The 20,145-nt window shown below is 43.5% G+C and overlaps 1 protein-coding gene across 3 annotated transcripts in view; it reads right to left on the reverse strand.

Annotated features, from left to right (window-relative positions):
* Nucleotides 1–19,786, reverse strand: part of piezo1 (piezo-type mechanosensitive ion channel component 1) — a 157,587-nt gene extending 137,801 nt beyond the window's left edge. For 2 of the 3 annotated variants that reach the window (XM_052080973.1, XM_052080974.1), the window contains exons 1-3: nt 19,160–19,784; nt 14,062–14,157; nt 1,903–2,068 (exon numbers count right to left, since the gene is read on the reverse strand). In XM_052080973.1, the coding sequence (XP_051936933.1) occupies nt 1,903–2,068; nt 14,062–14,157; nt 19,160–19,223 (326 nt within the window). In that variant the 5' untranslated portion in view covers nt 19,224–19,784. Of the gene's footprint in view, nt 1–1,902; nt 2,069–14,061; nt 14,158–19,159 lie in introns of all 3 variants that reach the window. The other variant, XM_052080977.1, reaches the window with a different exon arrangement.
* Nucleotides 19,787–20,145: the final 359 nt, after the last annotated feature.

The following is a 20,145-nucleotide window of genomic DNA, read 5'->3' on the forward strand; positions in this document are numbered from 1 at the left end:
TGCACAGCTTGGATTGATTACAAGAAAGCCTATGACTCGATGCCACATACATGGATCACTGAATGCTTGGAGTTGTATAAGGTGAACAGGACCCTAAGAGCCTTCGTTGCGAACTCGATGAGGATGTGGAAAACCACACTTGAAGCCAATGGCAAGCCACTTACCCAAGTGTCCATCAAATGTGGCATATACCAAGGTGATGCACTCTCCCCACTGCTGTTCTGCATAGGACTGAACCCCCTAAGCCAAGTAATCACCAAGACAGGCTATGGATACCGCCTCAGAAATGGAGCTACAATCAGTCACCTCCTCTACATGGATGACATAAAGCTGTATGCTAAGAGCGAAAGGGACATAGATTCCCTGATCCACACAACCAGGATCTACAGCAGCGACATCGGGATGTCATTCGGGCTTGAGAAATGTAGTCGGATGGTGACTAAGAGAGGAAGGGTAGTCCGCACTGAAGGGGTCTCACTCCCTGAAGGAACAATAGCAGACATTGAGGACAGCTACAAGTACCTTGGTATACCACAAGCCAATGGCAACCTCGAACTGGCAACAAGGAAAGCGGCTACGGCCAAATACCTCCAGCGAGTGAGGCAAGTCCTAAGAAGCCAGCTCAATGGCAAGAATAAGACCCAAGCAATAAACAGCTATGCCCTGCCAGTGATCAGATACCCTGCAGGAATAATAAGGTGGCCAAAGGAAGAGATTCAGACCACGGACGTTAAGACCCGAAAGCTCCTAACCATGCATGGAGGGTTCCATCCCAAATCCAGCACCCTGAGACTGTACGCAAGCCGAAAGGAAGGAGGCCGGGGACTAGTGAGTGTGAGAGCCACTGTCCAGGATGAAACATCCAAGCTCCATGAATACATCAAGGAGAAGGCTCCAACGGATGACGTACTCAGAGAATGTCTCAGACAATGGGGAACAGAAGATGAGGCGCTGGAAGAGGGACCATCATGGGAGGATAAGCCCCTACACGGGATGTACCACCGGACCATAACTGAAGTGGCTGATCTCAAGAAGTCCTATCAGTGGCTAGAGAGGGCTGGCCTGAAGGACAGCACAGAGGCACTCATCCTGGCTGCTCAGGAGCAGGCCTTGAGCACCAGAGCCATCGAGGCCCAAATATACCACACCAGACAAGACCCAAGGTGTAGGTTGTGCAAAGAGGCACCTGAGACGATCCAACACATAACTGCAGGGTGTAAGATGCTGGCAGGGAAAGCCTACATGGAACGCCATAACCAGGTGGCTGGCATAGTCTACCGAAACATCTGTGCGGAGTATGGACTGGAAACCCCAAGGTCAAAATGGGAAACACCTCCGAAGGTGGTGGAGAATGACAGAGCGAAGATCCTGTGGGACTTCCAGATCCAGACTGACAAGATGGTAATGGCGAACCAACCAGATATCGTGATCATAGATAAAGGGCAGAGGAAAGCCGTTGTAGTGGATGTAGCGGTCCCAAGTGATGGAAACATCAGGAAGAAGGAACATGAGAAACTCGAAAAATACCAAGGGCTCAGAGAGGAGCTGGAGAGATCCTGGAAGGTAAAGGTGACAGTCGTGCCTGTGGTGGTCGGAGCACTCGGGGCAGTGACCCCCAAACTAGATGAGTGGTTGCAACAGATCCCGGGAACAACATCGGACATCTCAGTCCAGAAATGTGCAGTGCTGGGAACAGCAAGGATACTGCGCAGAACCCTCAAGCTTCCTGGCCTCTGGTAGAGGACCCGAGCTGAATGAGGGACGGACACCACCCGAGGGGTGAGATGAGGATTTTTTTTTTTTTTTTTTATATATATATATATATACAGAGAGAAAGAGAGAGGGAGAGAGAGAGAGAGAGAGAGAGAGAGAGAGATTTTTTTTTAAATGCTGACTAAATACCTGGAGAGCCCGATATGGGTGGTGATGATATCCACGTGCGAACAGTTATCAGCAATAGCAATGTTGAGAGGAAGATAGGTGTATAGTACTGTCTGGAAGCAAACATGACCAAGTATAAAAAGTAGACTGGTCCAAAATATTGCTCTGATGAAATGTCCTGTATGTCCTAAAAGATAAAAACGAAGCAGAAAGAGTGTGTCAATATTTGCTTTATACTTGACTTTAACAATGTTCAGAACAATCAACTCCTTGATTACTTGGGTATTTCTCATAGGTAAAACAATAATTTCCATTCATGTCATCTGTTACTTAATGGGAGTTTTCAGTCTTGTGTCGCGCATAAAGGAACATTTGCTCCTGCAAGTTTGTCAGTTTTAAATTCTGAAGAAGCATTCTGGTTGTGTTACAAGCTTTGCTTTCAACAGCCTTTAAAATGACGTTTAAGCTGACTGTTTGCTGATCACTATCTGGCGTTGGAAACCCAAACCCCAAACAGGTACCTCTTTATTAAAGTCCACAATGTCATCATTAAGATTGGTCAGCCATTGTCCTGCATTGTTGATTGTCCCGCTGCTCTGTGCCATTGTGATCAAGTTATTTGATGAAATGCCTCAGCGCTGTGTGGCACTGTTCACATTCAGTCAAATGGTTATTTGTGTGGCCAAAAGAAAAAAAATAGGGCACCTAAGTGGACCAGAAAATTGGAACGATACAGTTTCATTCTCATAAAGCGAATACATTTTATCCCGGTGTCGACAAGCATTCTTTGTTTCCAATTAGAAGACATCAGTTTTTTTCAACCAGATTTGCAAAAAAAGAAAGGTGTTATAATCAAAGCCATTTAATGTTTGTCCAGCTGCTTCGGAAAGTTTGAATGATGAGTTTGAGTTACGGCTAGAGGTAATAGTACCGGCGCTTTGCTTCCGGGTTTGATTGCTGGGATTTGTAGTACTTTTGTTAGGTTCCACTTGTATGGTTTCTCATTATATTTAGACTATGAATCTTGATGGCATTAGAAATAAATTTTATTACATATAAAACATTAAAAGTAATAATCATGACAATGTGAATACATCATGCTAAAATTAATGGGATAAAGTCATAATAGATACTCTGATTCATCAAATTATTTTTAAGATGAAGGTATTAAGTTGCTGAATTCATGTCTATTATAAACATTATTTACATTGTGATGCATGAAGATACATTAGTTTTGTTGTATTCATTCTTACTTTTAGGTTATTACATGCTATATGCTTCAATAAAGGGTCAAAGACAACATAGCGAGTAATTCTTCCATGCTGAGTGACGATCCCTGTTCAGAAGGCTGTGAAAAAACAGAAATAACTGAACAAGTACCGGTAGTTTTAATATATTTGTCTCCAGTTCGTCCAAATTGCTGCTGTTCGCCTCTTGACTGGTCCTCCTAAGCGCAAACACATAACTCCTTCTTTGACGTCCCTTCATTGGCTCCGTGTACATTTTATTTTTTATTTATTCTTTTATTTGTTTTCACATTTTTAAATGGGACTTGCTCCTTCAGGTACGTAGGACCTGCCTGGTGCCTTAGGTCAGCAGACCAGAGGCTATTAGAGGTACAGTAAATATTCCCATGGCGGCCCGGTAGTCCAGTGGTTAGCACGTCGGCTTCACAGTGCAGAGGTACCGGGTTCGATTCCAGCTCCGGCCTCCCTGTGTGAAGTTTGCATGTTCTCCCCGGGCCTGCGTGGGTTTTCTCCGGGTGCTCCGGTTTCCTCCCACATTCCAAAAACATGCGTGGCAGGCTGATTGAACACTCTAAATTGTCCCTAGGTGTGAGTGTGAGAGCGAATGGTTGTTCGTTTCTGTGTGCCCTGCTGGGATAGGCTCCAGCAGGCTCCAGTACCCCCCGCGACCCTAGTGAGGATCAAGCGGCTCGGAAGATGAATGAATGAATGAATAAATATTCCCATCCCCGGAATGCTATAGAAAGGAATGTCCTTCACCCGGAATAAAAACCTATGCATTAACATTTTGACTACGATATTACGTGTTACCGGAAGTTGCGTAATCGGAAATTCCACAACCCGTAACCCGGATGGAGGTGTAATGCCGCGGGAGCTTAAATACACGCAAGGCCCACCAGTTGCGATGGAAAAGACTCAAATGGGAATTCCGGCTCCTTTTAGAGAGCCGGCTCTTTTGGCTCGGCTCCCAAATGGCTCCTCATTTTTTTTGTTGCTTAAATTAATTTAATACCAAAAATAACGGAATATTATGTGTCAAATGAAGTACTAATGCAAAAAAATAGACATTATATCAAATATTTATTATTTATATGGCTTTATTTATATTCTTCTGAACATACTCAACATGGAGTGCTACAAAAATAAAAACAAAGTACAAAGACTCATCTCAAAACAAGGTTGTCAAGAAGTTCCAATCTCTGAATGTGTATATTTATAAGCTTTTAACTATTTATCGTTTCTGAATTTCCTTTTACATTTTTGTCCTATTTTTCCCCCCATTTTAATGCTCTCATCAACATGGAATCATGAATCTATGTGGCAAATGCAAATATTTACTGAAATAACAATTTCGATTTTCAATTTTACATGAACATTTTTCACTTGGTGCAGTTATTCACACATAATCTCTCACACAATATTACTGTCCATCAATAATGGTGAAAAAAATATTTTGTCACACAACAAAAAGCTTTAATAGCTTTTTTTATGAAATCAAAACAGAGCAATATAACATTATAAAGTGCACATATAAGGTACACTAGTACTCAGCCTATAGTGGATTTAAACCATGGTTGCATACTTAATTTTTCTCAAGTTTGCTTTCAACACAGCAGTCTGTTTCCGTATGTTTGTTGAAGAATAACGAGACACCGGACACCAGTGTTCATTATGTGCCGCTGTATTCGAAACTGCCGGTCTTACAAACAAGCACACGCACTTCCCCCGTGCTGCTGGGGCAAACCATTCTGAAAGAGGGGGGTTTCACTGCCCCTAACAAAGTCAGGCTATGTTGATTATGTTGGTACTTCTTGCGCGGAAGTCTCTCTCTACGGTTTTGTGTAGACCTCATTTCGAATGACTACACTTGGTTCGATGACAACACTGGAGACATTTTATTTTCGCTAGGTCGCTACCACTGTAGCGCGCTGTCACTGTCAGACGAACACAGAGAAGCTCCACCCGCTGTATTTATATGGACACGGAACGCTGTAACCTTCCACACAAAATAGTTCCAAACAAGTAACAATCGCGTCAGTGGCATACATCGTATACCTGTATGATACAGAGAGAGAGAGAGAAGAACAGATGACTTTGGTCTTGTCAGTGGAGCAATATGGCAACCTTTTAAAAGTAAACTTTCCATTCATAAACTCGGTTTTCGGTGTATCGCGCCGCCGTGGCTGGCAAAACAGACATGGGCGTGGACTTCTGCAGCGCTCTTGTTGTTTTGTTTCTGGTGTATTTATAGAGCAACGTAACATCCGCTTGTGACGTGTGCCGCGTTAATCTCGCGAGAAAATTTTTAATCCCGTTAAAATTCATTTAAATTAATGCCAATAAAAACGCGCTAAACTGACAGCTCTAGTATATTTACAAGGTTTTAACTATTTACAGTAAAACAACATAAGTAAGCTATCACGTTCTGCCCGAAGCGATAACGATCGCTCCGAGCAGAACAAGGAACTAAAGGGTTGGATCCCCGGAAAAACAGACAACGAAAGAATCAAAGAAAAGAGTGTCTTTAATGACAAAAACAGAAAGAGCCCGACAGGGAAAAAACGGTAACACAAAACGCTGGTCAAATAAGGACCAGGAATAACAAAGAAGGAAACTACAACTGAAAACGCTCGCGGAAAACAAGACGACGCGAGGGGGGCCTGAATTGGCGGAAATACAATTAATACAAAATCTAGAAGCGAAACGCAAATAACAAGAGTAATCGGCCGTAAGGCAAAAAGGCAACAGGTCGAACGACAAATAGCGAAATCGAGCGCGAGAGCTATATGGCACGGCGTGGAATTCTCCGGCAGTGAGATGACTGCCGGAGTCTCTTAATAAAGGCAGGTAATCAGCCCGAAATTACGGACAGGTGTACAGATGGCGGAGGAGAAAAAACCCGCCACCTGCTGGCGGACACGCGACGTGACATAAGCTTTGAATACCACACAACAAATTATAAATTAAAATTTGTAAAACAATAAGAAAAAAAGCAGCATTCAGGTAAAGGTTTTAGCTTGTCTTTAGTCAAGTCAAGTCAACAGTATTTATAGAGCACTTTCAAACAGCCATCACTGCATACAAAGTGCTGTACATGGAGCGATTTAACATACACAGAAAACAGTAAGACGAATTGGTAATAAAGGCAGTAGAAAGCACCAAGCAGTAAAATCAAGAACAAATCTAAGTCATGCTGAGTCGAACGCCAAAGAATACAAGTGAGTTTTGAGGAGGGCTTTAAAGATGGGCAGCGAGGAGGCTTGCCGAATGTTCAGTGGGAGGTCATTCCAGAGAGAGGGACCAGCAACAGAAAAGGCTCAATCCCCTCTGAGCCTCAGTTTAGTTCTTGGTACTTCTAACAAAGACTGGTCCACAGACCTGAGGCGCCGGGCAGGTGTGTAGGGGCGGATGAGCTCAGAGAGGTAAGGTGGCGCGAGATTATTCAGAGATTTGAAAACAAAGAGGAAGATCTTGAAAATAACTCTAAAATGAATGGGGAGCCAGTGAAGGGATGCCAGAGTAGGAGTTATATGCTCCCTCTTACGAGTACCAGGCAAGAGGCGAGCAGCGGCATTCTGGACCAGCTGAAGGCGCTTAATGGAGGACTGGCTGACTCCAAAGTACAGGGCATTGCAGTAATCCAGCCGGGATGTGACAAAGGCATGAATTACTGTCTCAAAGTGTTCAAGTGAGAGGAGAGGTTTTATTTTGGCCAGCTGTCTAAGGTGAAAGAAGCCTGATTTAACAACGGCACCAATTTGCCGATCGAATTTGAAATCACTGTCCAGTTTAAGGCCCAAGTTTGAGACCGTTGATTTCAGATAAGGAAACAGGGGGCCCAAGTCTACAGGATGGAATGTACAAGGGCCACTGGGACCAAACAATATCACCTCTGTCTTCTTTTCGTTTAATTTCAAGTAATTTTGTGCCGTGGTGTATGGGGTGTACGGGAGAGGTAGTACCCTTTAGGGCGATACGGTCGCAGCTGCATTGCTGATGCTTTATAGCTGGTTGATCCCTAACTGGTCCTCACCAACACCCAGCTCTTGTCTATGGCTCCAAGTAGCAGAGTTTCTGCGGCCACACCACGGTAAACTGCTTCGACCGGCAGGCTAAACTAGACAAGGGTAACCGGGGGGTCCTTGGCCCCCTGGTGAAGAGCTTGGAGAGGAGATAGGCACCACCAAGTTTAATCGCCTACTGAAATGTCATGAGGAATAAACAGTCAGGATCACACATGCCGGATCGGTCGAGGCCCGGAAAAACAACGACCGCGCTACCCACTGATTTGCCCCAGGGTGGGGACGACAAGTTTACTACTGGGACAAGAACACCATCAAGTCATCACAGCCTCCCAAGGAGTGATACCGTCATTGGTACATGGAATGTCCGCACACTGTATGCCTGTGGGAAAGTGAAAGAGCTGACCCATGAACTAGACAGATACAGGTGGGACGTCTTGGGAATGGCTGAGGTTAGGTGGACCAGCTGTGGTGAGACCACCACAGAAGAAGGTCACAAGATATGGTATAGTGGAGAGGAATCTAGACACCAACATGGAGTTGGCTTTATTGTCAACAACAGCAAAATTAACTCAGTCATCAGCTGCATGCCTATATCCAGCAGGCTCATCAGCATCCGGATCGCTGCGCGGCCCATGAATATTACTATCATACAAGTGTATGCCCCAACGATGGATTATGATGATGATGCAGTAGAAACTTTTTATGAGGAGTTCGAAAACACCATCAAGGCAACACCCAAGAAGGACTTTCTCATTGTCCAGGGAGACTGGAATGCCAAAATAGGCACAGACGCACATGAGCACTGGGAAGGGACAGCAGGACGTTTTGGGCTAGGAGAAACGAATGACAGAGGGCTAAGACTTCTGGAATTCGCAAGGAGCCACAAGCTCACCGCAGCCAACACACTGTTTCCACATAAAATCTCCCGCAGAACGACATGGCATTCACCAAATGGTGTGACACACAATCAAATCGACTACATATTCACCCCACAAAGATTCAAGTCAAGCATCAACAAAGCCCAAACCAGAACGTTTCCTGGTGCGGACGTGGGAAGTGACCACGATATGGTACTGCTGACGCTCAGACTCAAACTTAAAACACAAAAGCAACACAGTACACCACGCATCAGGTTCAACTTAGACAAACTGAAAGACCCACAAGTTGCAGGAATATTTGAGGCAAGCATAGGAGGAAATTTGCAACACTTAACCTACTACAAGACATAGACTCATTAACAGACACTATGGAGAGCATACTCGTAGAAACAGCGACAGAAGTATTGGGGAAGTTTAGAAAGAAAAAGAATCTGTGGGTCACAGATGACATCCTTGATTTGTGTGACCATAGAAGGACATTAAAAAGGACCAAGAAGGATGACCCAGAGGCAGCAGAACAGCACACTCTGGTGAACAAAAATATCAGGAAGAGGATGAGGTAAGCGAAGGAGAAGTGGATCACAGAGCAGTGTGAAAACATAGATGCAGGGATACGACAGGGCAACAGTAAAGCAGCTTACGCCACATTGAAGACACTGACAAAGACACGGCAACATACAGCAACAATAATAGAAGATGGGGACGGTGCTCTGCTAACCGAAAAGACAGCAGTAACCAGAAGATGGACAGACTACTGCCAGGAACTCTACAATTTCACAATAAAACCCAACCTTAACATAATCACCGACGCCACAAAGACTACCAGCGAAGATGCCGACGTGCCAATACTCCAGGCTGAAGTGGAGGAGGCAGTAAGGAGCCTGCAAATTGGCAAATCACCTGGCATCGACAACATTCCTGCAGAGCTTTGGAAACATGGAGGGCATGAGACAACAAAAGTACTCACACACATCTCTCAAAATATCTGGGTAACCAAGCAATGGCCCCAAAAATGGACACAATCTCTCGTTATTCCCATCCCTAAGAAAGGGAACTCAAGGCAGTGTCAGAACTACAGGACCATCAGCCTGATCTGCCATGCAAGCAAGGTGCTACTACGGATCATCCTGAATAGACTAAAGAGCAGGGCAGAGGAAATCATTTCAGAAGAACAAGCAGGATTCCGACCAAAAAGGAGTACCACGGAGCAGATCTTTAACATCAGATTACTCATCGAGAAACACCTCCAGCATCAACATGACCTTTACCACAACTTCATCGACTTTAAAAAAGCCTTTGACCGTGTGTGGCATGAGGGGCTGTGGCAGGTGCTCCGAAACTACAACTTCAACAATAATCTCATCCAGGTCATCCAATCACTCTACACAAATTCAAGTAGTGCAGTTCTCATTAACAACACTATGGGAGAACTTTTTAAAACATCGATCAGTGTCCGCCAAGGATGTCTTCTGTCCCCTGTCCTATTCAATGTCTTTCTGGAAAACATCATGGACGAGGCCCTTGAAGAGTTCCACACCTCCATATCCATCGGAGGAAGACCCATCTGCAACCTCCGGTTCGCTGATGACATAGACCTTATGGGAAAAAGCGAAGCTGAACTCCAGGATCTTACCACCAGACTGGAAGAGGTAGCGAGGGCTTATGGCATGGAGATAAGTGCAGAGAAAAGCAAGATACTGGTCAATAGCCACAGTAAAACAACACCAACAAGCATCACATTGAACAGGCAAACCCTGGAAGTGGTTAAGGACTTCAAATACCTTGGGTCCTTTGTGAGTGAGGATGGCAGCTCCACAAAGGAGATTAAAGCAAGAATAGGCATCGCAACATCAGCCATGACAAGACTGGCCAGAATTTGGAGGAGCAATACCATCAGCTTCACGGTGAAGGTCAGGCTGTACAAGTCCCTGGTACTCTCCACCTTACTATACGGCTGTGAGAGTTGGACACTCACAGCAGACACGGAACGCAGGATTCAGTCCTTTGAGAACAAGAGCTACAGAAGGATGCTCCATATATCTTATAGAGAACACCGGACAAATGACTATGTCAGACAGCTAGTCACCACTCTCGCTGGAGAACAGGACCCCGTACTGTCAACGGTAAAACGTCGCAAAATGGCCTGGTATGGCCACGTTACAAGGCATACCTCGCTATCCAAAACCATCCTACAGGGGACAGTGGAAGGGAAACGGAGAAGAGGCAGACAGAGAAAGTGCTGGATGGACAACATTAAGGAATGGACTAACTGCAGCTTCCAGACCCTGCTACGAACAGCTAAGGACCGAAGGTGCTGGAGATCCCTGACTGCCCAGACCTCCACCATGGCACCCCGACGGCCTCTTAGGCCATGGGATGAATAAGAATAAGAATAAGAATTTTGTGCCATCCAGGTTTTGATTTCTTCCAGACAGGATAGGAGTGGCCTTAATGAGAAGGCGTCTTTCTTGCTCAGTGGGACAAAGATCTGGCAGTCATCTGCATAGCAGTGGAAGGGAATACCATGTTTCCTTAAGATGGAACCCAATGGGAGCAGATACAGCGAGAACAGCAGAGGCCCCAGAATTCAGCCCTGTGGAACACCACATGACAGGGGAGCAGTGCGTGACTCAGGGCAGCCAAGGCTGACACAAAAGGTCCTGTCAGCTAGATAGGACCTAAACCACTCAACAGCACTGCCGCCAATGCCCACCAAGTGCTGCAAACGAGTCAGCAGAATACTGTGATCCACTGTATCAAATGCTGAAGTTAAGTCCAATAAAACCAGACACACGTGGTCTCCAGAGTCATTTGCCAGGAGGATGTCATTAGAAACGTGTAACAGGGCTGACTCCGTGCTGTGCATCGTCTTGAAACCTGACTGGAAGACCTCCAAGATGTTATGTTCATCCAAGAAAAGTTTCAACTGCATGTGCACCACTTTTTCCAGAATTTTGGAAATGAAAGGCAGTTTGGAAATGGGCCTGTAACTTGACAGCACATCTGGATCAAGACCAGGTTTCTTGATCAAGGTTTGGACCACAGCATGTTTAAACTGTTGGGGAACTACACCAGAAGAAAGGCTGCCGTTGCTTGTTGTTGTTGCTGTTTAGCGAAGATTGGCATGAAGAAAAACCAAGTGCCTCAGCTTTGAGGGGTTGATCCTGTTTCTCCTCTCTGTTAATATTTGCCCTGTTTTGGAGAAGATTCTCTCTGAGGGGACAGATGTTGCGACAACACACAGCCAATACAAAATGGATGAAAATCCCTTGCAATCATTTTACCCAGTTCCTCGTCAATTGTGTTGTGTTTTGCTGGTTTTATAGCTTTTTGCATAAAGTGGCATAGAGCTCTGGGTTGTACATCTAGGCAGTTGTGACATTGCAGCAACAGTTGCAGACACACTAGCACTTTCATTCATAGCTGGTTCCCTTGCTTGTCTTTTCTCTTCAAATTGTACTGATGGGTGGACATTTCTGATGTGCCTGTGCAGGTTATTTGTGGAGCCTGATCTATGGGATATTTTAACCTTGCACAGTCTACATGCTGCCTTTGAACTACAGTGCACTCCGCTTAATAGAACACCGGTTACTAGAGTAATCCGCTTAATAGAGCAAAAGGCTCTGGAACAGATTTGCCTAATGCAATTTCCTATAAAGATACTCCGCTTAGTAGAACAGATCTCCGCTTAATAGAATAGGCCGTAAGCAATGAACATTGTAAACTAGTGGTTTTCGAAGTGTAGCTATCGCGATACTGTACCACTATCGCGAGAAAACGCGGTAGTTCTAGCCGTATACAGTAACAGGTAGCACGCGTCACTCCACACATAGACACACGCACGTCACAATGGCTTCAACTTCATTCAAGAGACGAGGGCTATCACCTGCGGATAAGAAGGACATACTCAGACGATACGATGCATTGCCGGATTCTCAGAAGGTACGCCCGCGGTTTCCAGGACTTCCCTCTTATCCAGCGGATTGAGAGGGAAGTCAACCGCAAAATTACGGACTCCTGTTTCCAGACAAAAGTAATGAAATTTTTCTCGTGATTTGAGATGTTTGACTGAAGTTGATTAAAGTTGTTGTTTGATTAAAGATATGGACGTCCACAGTCGAAATATCTCTTCTAACTCGTCAGCAGGGGGGTTTCTGCGTGCATAACTTGGTCGTCGACGTGTCTGAAGGTGTACCTAATAAAGTGTCTCCGGTTAATAGAAACCCCGCTTAGTAGAACAGAAGCGCTTCGGCCCAATGGTGTTCTATTAAGCGGAGTGCACTGTATCAATTAAATTGAAATGAGTCCATATTTCACAGCGTTTCCTATCCATTATCTCACCTTTCCACTTTCCACCGTGTTGTTTTTTTTCACTAACTAGCTCTCTCGTCTCCTCGTCTGCCTTGTTTGCGTGCTGCTCAGTGTGCTGCTGTGTGTGTCTATTCTCTAACCCCTCCCCCTTCTCTAAACTGCAGCGTGTGTGTGTGTGCGTGTGCGTGTGCGTGTGTGTGTGTGTGTCTGTGTGTGTGGGTAACCCTCCCCTTCCGGCTCCCAATGAGGAGCCGGCTCCCATCGTTCACTTCAAAGAGCCGGCTCTGGGAGCCGGCTCGTTCGCGAACGACACATCACTACCGCACACAGACAATTAGACAAGACGAATCGCGCGAGGTTTCGATTGTGTGCAGTTTTGCTCCCGTCGACCCGGGATCTTTGCAGCTGTTTAACAGCAGAACACCACAACATGGTAAATGAACATCACAATGGCGTCCTCAAATACTATTTGAATGCCTCAGACATTGCATTCACCTTTAGTGGAAGAACTGCACTGCACATTCCTTCAATTCTTTCTACACACACACGCGCTGCCACCATGTTTCGCTCTGTTCTTTACTTTCAAATGTGGGAAAGCTTCACACGAGAGAAATGTTGACTTTGCTGTTGCTGCTCCTTTCCGCTCGGCAATGCGTAGCAACTCACACTTTAGCATGTGATGCGTTCAATGACAACTGGGATGTGCAGTACTCTGCTTCTGATACAGAGGATGAGGACTTTGATGAATTTCTGGGTGATGATTGATCGAAAAACGTGAGAACATTGTACGATGGCTAAATAAAATACACCCAAACTCAGTTCTGCTTTCGTTGCCTTTTTAAAAACGTGTTTTTAGCTTGTATCTGTATGTCTTGGCATGCTACCGTATGCTTCAAGCTAACGTGTTAGCGTGGGCGCATGCATGCCGTATTTTTAAGCTGGCGTATGTTTTACCACTGTAAAACTGCGCCCATTGGTACAGTGCGGTCTGTATATGTGTAAAATACAGAAATGTCACCCATTAATGAGACTGCGCCCAACCGTACGGTGCGTCGAATAGTTGTGAAAATACGGTAATTGTTATTTTCCTGCACCCCATTATTGGTTGGTTGTGAGGAGTGTTGATTTGTATAAGCTTGGCTTGACCATACTAAATAGGCATATAGCCCTGCTCCCCATGACCGCCGTGCATGGGACCGGACCTTGGTCTTATTTAAAAAAAAAGTGGACCTACACCATTTCTAGTTGAGGACCACTGCCATACCAGCTCGAAACACGATCTTGTTTTGTGTTACCAACGTCAGAGCTACTGAATCTGCATTGAAACGAAATTCAACCGTCCGACCTCGCACCGCCAGAATTCCACTTAATTTTTAAAACAATGAAACAGAATGGGATTATATGTACTTTTCGAAAATAAAATCTTTTTTTTTGTTTATTTACTTTATTTGCCTTTTATTTAACCTACAAATGTCACAGATCATTTTGCCTGACCCTGTATAACTTATTTTTGCTCCAATTACAGCACTATGTAAGCAGTAGTAGTTATTTTAAAGTACTCTTTCAATACAGTTGAGGAGTAATCGTTTTTTTTTTAATATATACAATTTCATGAACTAAAAAAAACATTTTATTTAACTTGAATAGAAAAATTATGGTGTTAAAACATGTCTTTTCTCATTTGGACATGCAGGCTTACTCATTCACAGGTGGTCTCACCTTTGATGGTGTGTTTGTTGGGACACAGAAACCACGGCAGCAACAAGAGGTACACAAAATATACCAGGGACAGTACATTGTAGCGAAGAAGACAAGCTGCAAAAAGAACAAATTAGTTGGGTTACTCACCAGCATCATTGCAATCAATACATCACAAGGATAAAAGGTATTTGCATGAAGAGTGGATCCACGCTATTTACAAGGCATAAGGGCCGAGCAGGCCTGCGAAAAGCCATAAATTGGGTAATTGATTCATCATTATACTGTAAATGCACTGGAAAAAAATATTAACATATTTTTCTTAAAACAAAAGAATTCTTGAAAAAGTGGGAATAAGCATTTTCCATGATAAATGGGGGATCCCCTGGAATAAACAAAACATATAAACATATATTTTCTAAAAACATTGGAAAAAAAATGCTCCAACAGATTAATATGTGGGTTCTGAACCACAAGTATGTGGTGGTCCACTGTACACAGTTACTTATTTATAAGGGTAATCAAAGCTGACAAACCGTAAATAGCAAAAAGCCTTTCTGTAACAATGTTTGTTTGAACCAAGTAATTTGCGTTACAGCTGGAGTCAATAATGCCGGTACTTCACTTCCAGGTTTGGTCGTTGAGATTTGGAGTCCTTTTGCTTGATTCCAGTTGTTTGCTGAATGCTTTCTCATGTTTGGAATAATGAATACTGTATTGATAATACATAGTTTAAAATCATGGTTGATTAAATTATTTATTATTATTGTGAAGTTGAAGGTATTAAATTAATTAATGTAGTATTAGTGGTCTTTGTAATAATAGTAGTACCCAGAGAATGTTTAAAGCAGGGGTGCCCATTAGGTAGATCCTGATCTACCGGTAGATCTAAAACAGGTCCCGAGTAGATCTGAAGAGTGTCGAGGAGAAAAATAAACAAACAACCATTTGTGTGTCTTTGTACATGTTAGTAATATATATTTTTTGTATCATGTACGCTGCACCCTAATCATCCTATCAGTCTCATTTTCACAAAATAAATATTTAAAAAAATAAAATAAAGCAGGTAAATCTTGAATTTACGGTGGCGCCAGATTACGTCACCGGAAGTTGTTAGCGCTCAGCAGTCTGCAATTGCAGCTTGTGATAAGAGCTGTTGCGGTCTATCTTTTATTGTCATTCTTCTCATTCAGAGTTTGCTTCGTGTACAATTCACCGAGGGCACGGACAAAGAATAGGAATCTAGGAGGGTCCAGGGAAGCACTTTAAAATGGTACTTGTGAGCTACGATAGTTAACATGCTGAAGTGCGTCGCATGCCTCAGTTTCAGGCTGTTTCTCATCATGGCGTGTGTGTGTGTGTGTGTGTGTGTGTGTGTGTGTGTGTGTGTGTGTGTGTGTGTGTGTGTGTGTGTGTGTGTGTGTGTGCGTGTGCGTGTGCATGCGCACGTCGGTAAGGGTAGATCCCATGTGGTTAGTTGATCGAAAAGTAGATCTTCGATCCGAAAAGCTTGGGCACCCCTGGTTTAGAGATTCAGGCTTCTCGTTACCTCTGCGTCCCGCGTCCTAGACGCATTATTTTCCCACGGGATGCACAGTTCCAAATAATATGCGTTTTTGGGACGCAAGGAAATTAGGAAAAATACGCCAAGCCTGAGCATTTCACGGTCGCAATCGTTACCGGTAGTGTGTCGTTATGTGGCGTCATTTTAATGGTACCGAAAAATAGTTTAACCATAAAAGTCACCACACACGAGTTGATTGTGTGATCAACGCAATTTCACTGTGCATGTATGTATGTTTGTGGTGTGGTGTGTGGGTGTCTTTCTTCTAATTTATTTTCGTTTTGTTTTGTTTTCAGTGTTGGGGGTGGGGGGGGTGTTGCAACAAGTCAAGTCAACAAGTCAAGTCAACAGTATTTATAGAGCACTTTCAAACAGCCATCGCTGCATACAAAGTGCTGTACATGGAGCGATTTAACATATACAATAAACAGTAAGACGAATCAGTAATAAGTAATAAGTAATAAGGCGGTAGAAAGCACCAAGCAGTAAAACCAATAGCAAATCTAAGTCATGCTGAGTCAAACGCCAAAGAATACAAGTGAGTTTTGAGGAGGGCTTTAAAGATGGGCAGCAAGGAGGCTTGCCGAATGTTCAGTGGGAGGTCATTCCAGAGAGATGGACCAGCAACAGAAAAGGCTCGATCCCCTCTGAGCCTCAGTTTAGTTCTTGGTACGTCTAGCAAAGACTGGTCCACAGACCTGAGGCGCCGGGCAGGGGTGTAGGGGCGTATGAGCTCAGAGAGGTAAGGTGGCGCGAGATTATTCAGAGATTTGAAAACAAAGAGGAGGATCTTAAAAATAATTCTAAAATGAATGGGGAGGCAGTGAAGGGATGCCAAAGTAGGAGTTATATGCTCCCTCTTACGAGTACCAGTCAAGAGGCGAGCAGCGGCATTCTGTACCAGCTGAAGGCGCTTGATGGAGGACTGGCTGACTCCAAAGTACAGGGCGTTGCAGTAATCGAGCCGGGATGTGACAAAGGCTTGAATTACTGTCTCAAAGTGTTCATGTGAGAGGAAAGGTTTTATTTTGGCCAGCTGTCTAAGGTGAAAGAAGCTGGATTTAACAACGGCACCAATTTGCCGATCGAGTTTGAAATCACTGTCCAGTTTAAGTCCCAAGTTTGAGACCGTTGATTTCAGATAAGGAGATAGGGGGCCCAAGTCTACAGGATGGAATGTACAAGGTCCACTGGGGCCAAACAATATCACCTCTGTCTTCTTTTCGTTGAACTTCAAGAAATTTTGACAGATAACAGATAACAACAGATAACGTTATGTGCGCATCCGGGTTGCTATTTTAGTCCGCAAACTGAGATACCGCGCGGATGAAAGTTTGAGATGGTGGCGATAAAAACTCACAAAGGTCTACTAATTACGGCATTTAAGAAATGGGAATGCAAGTCTGATTAACTCACCTGGGATGTATGCACAGAACACGAGAGCAAGATACGACGAGAGGCACAATTACGAGGCAAGTTGGTCATTAGATTTGTAGGCTAATCGTTATGAAAAATATTATGAAACAGTATTGGTTATACTCTAATTTACTGGTTGTAGCAAGGCAACTTTATGAATAAAACTTTCGTCACAATGTGTAGTAATGCTAATGTTAACTGTTGGTAGAACTCATGATGACGTGTGTTAAATGTGTTCATCAAATTGAAAGTAGATTACACATGCATCGTCTTGGGAAGAGGATGTAAAGCCACATCAATATTTACCTGTATTAATGATTACCAGTAAATTAATCCTTTCAGTTTGAGATTGGAAAAAATACTCTGATGATGCCACATGATTACACCAGTTTTTGATCCATTTATTATTTGGAATAAACCTGGAGTACATAGCTGCTGATGTAATGTTCATTGTTAATGCATGGTTTCAAACATTTACCCCTGAAACATTATACTTTTGAGTATCAGAATTCTTGATTATGAATATCAGTCAAAATAGAAAAATGGGTTCCCATAATGAACGTTTACGGAACCCAACATTAGTTACCGTGGTTTCCCATTGGGTAATCCAACGGAACCGAAAAACGGTTACCATGAATTTCCGAAATCCTCAGGCCTGCTACTGAATTATTTAAATTTTTGCAGCATTTGTTTATCATTGTATGTATATGTTGTTTGTGTTATTATCATATGCAATTGAATAAGTAGACCGTTTCAGAATTCGAAATTTGGGACTCTCTCAATACATAATGGGACTCATACTTTTCTGATCAGCGAGTCCCTGGGACTCGCTGCCGGTAAACTGTAAAATGATCACTGCAGAGATTACCGCTTTTTCTGCACTCAGTGATTGACTTCTATGCAAAGTCATTTCTCAACTTGTCTTCCGTGCCATGTCATCCCTGTTGAGTGTTGATTTGCTTCATATTAAGAAACTACTGCACTAAAACATTAATTCATAAATGTACAGTATATCATATGCTTTTATTTTTGTTTTTCTCAGTGTAAATAACACGTACCCTGACTGTTCTACTCTTTCAATAAAAACACTTCATTCAAGCGTTAGGGAGTGCAAGGGGTTATGATGGAGGGGTGTTGTAAATCATGAAGACATGCCAAGTGGTATGATAGCATTGTTTTATACATGTCCTCGGCTAGGCCTCAGCTTCAAAATCAGTCCGTGCTCCTTGGCCTTGGCCTCGGAAAATTTCTCAAGTCCTTGGCCTTGGCCTTGCCTCGGAAATTTTTCCAAGTCCTTGGCTTGGCCTTGGCCTCGGGTTGCCGGTCCTTGGACACAACACTGCTAGCCACGACAACAGCTAAGCGAGTGGAGTTGAGACAACACCACGCTCGAGGTCGGACGGACACGCTCCCTTTCAATCTGTATGTTTTTCTTTTCTCTTTCTGTCCAAATATATATATTTTTCTACCAACAACAGCTGTCCTGTACATGTCTTTTTTCGTCCCACTGAGGTTTAGCCAGTGTATTTATAGAGACCGAGAGTCTCTTTAGCCTACATTAAATAATATTGAAACTTGTGTTTATAAATGTAGAAGTGCACAGGGACTTTCCGAACATGGAAAAAAGGCGCGCTCATGCAAGGCACACAAATATCTCATATTGTTTATGTCCGTTGCTATGTAAATACCTGACATTTCATTCCACAGCAGATCCACATTCCACGTCAAATTGTGTGGAGTATCCTACAGGTATTAAATATCAGAATCTGAATACTCGTCTCCTTGTCCAGAACTTCCAGATACCTGCCCCTAAACATCTTGATCGATATGTTTTTTTCCTAAACTTACTCCATGTTTTCCGACACGGGGTGGGGGGACCGGGATGAGCCCGATGGGTTTGTAAATTGAAAATAAAACGAACTGTTAAGCAAACGTTATGCGCTAAAACATTAATATCACTTTCAGTAACATGTCCGTGTAGAAAAGGAATGAAAATTGTGTTGTCGTTTTTTTCATTCGTTCGTCACGCGAGATTACGTCAGTTTCGGTCACGGATCTTGGAAACTACTGTACGGAGAACAATGCCACGCATATCTTGACTGTTTTCATGAATTAAAAAGTCAAAAGCCGACGGCTTACCTGTTAATAAGACGGCTGGTAGAAAGAAGCAGTAGATGAGCCAAATAATCAATTGAAGGTCCATGTCCAAGCACGTCAGAATCAACCCTGACGGCAGCGATGTTTTAATTTTTCAACATATCTCAAGACCACCTACTGTAAATTTGCTATTATCCAAGAGCAAAATAGTCCGAGTAAAGTTACCGGTACTCTTTTGGCGAACACTGTCATAGTCCAGTCGTTAAAAATGTTTCGTTGTCAATCGCACCTCAGTACTGAGTCTATGCAGAGGAAAGCGACTCATTCCACTGGTTCTGACGGCAAGGAAAAGGTTGAGTTGCTTGTCTTCCGTTGGAAGGGAGCCCGGTCTAAGTAATGTGGATGGAAAAAGTGATTCACAAGCAAGTGAGTGTCTGAAGGACGTTCATAGAGGAATAATTCATAGTTGCTGGTCACCTCCCCTCTGAAAATTATTGTCCGCTAAATCTGCGGTGAGCGCAAACGTTTGTGGATCATTATCCCGAAGGTTATTGTAACTTCTGTCTCGTATGTCTCGTTTTAAAGACGAATTGAATAGAAAACAAAATTCAACACGAACAAGTCTACAGCTCTGTCTTAACAGACTGAAACTATTGAACATATGCCCCACCTGTTGCAAAAGGAGTTTCAGTTTGCAAGTTAATAGCACCCTCTAGCTGCTCACACCCTTTGGCCCCTTGACAGGGGAGAATCTTCAAGACCCCTTTATAATCCCAATGACAATTAAACATAACTACCATTAGCACCTCCTAAATACCACGAGAATTTAAAAAATGAATACCAAAGTATTTATCGGTTCACTAAAAAGGTGCATAACCAAATTCATCCTTTCAGTCATCCATGCACCCATGTTCTAATAATCCATTTATCCCCACGAGGGTCACAGGCATGCTGAGGCCTATCCCAGCTGTCTTTGGCCAACAGGTGGGGTACACCCTGAACTGGTTGACAGACGAAAACAGGGCACA

Source organism: Hippocampus zosterae, chromosome 11, assembly GCF_025434085.1.
Source record: "Hippocampus zosterae strain Florida chromosome 11, ASM2543408v3, whole genome shotgun sequence".
Taxonomy (NCBI): Eukaryota; Metazoa; Chordata; class Actinopteri; order Syngnathiformes; family Syngnathidae; genus Hippocampus; species Hippocampus zosterae.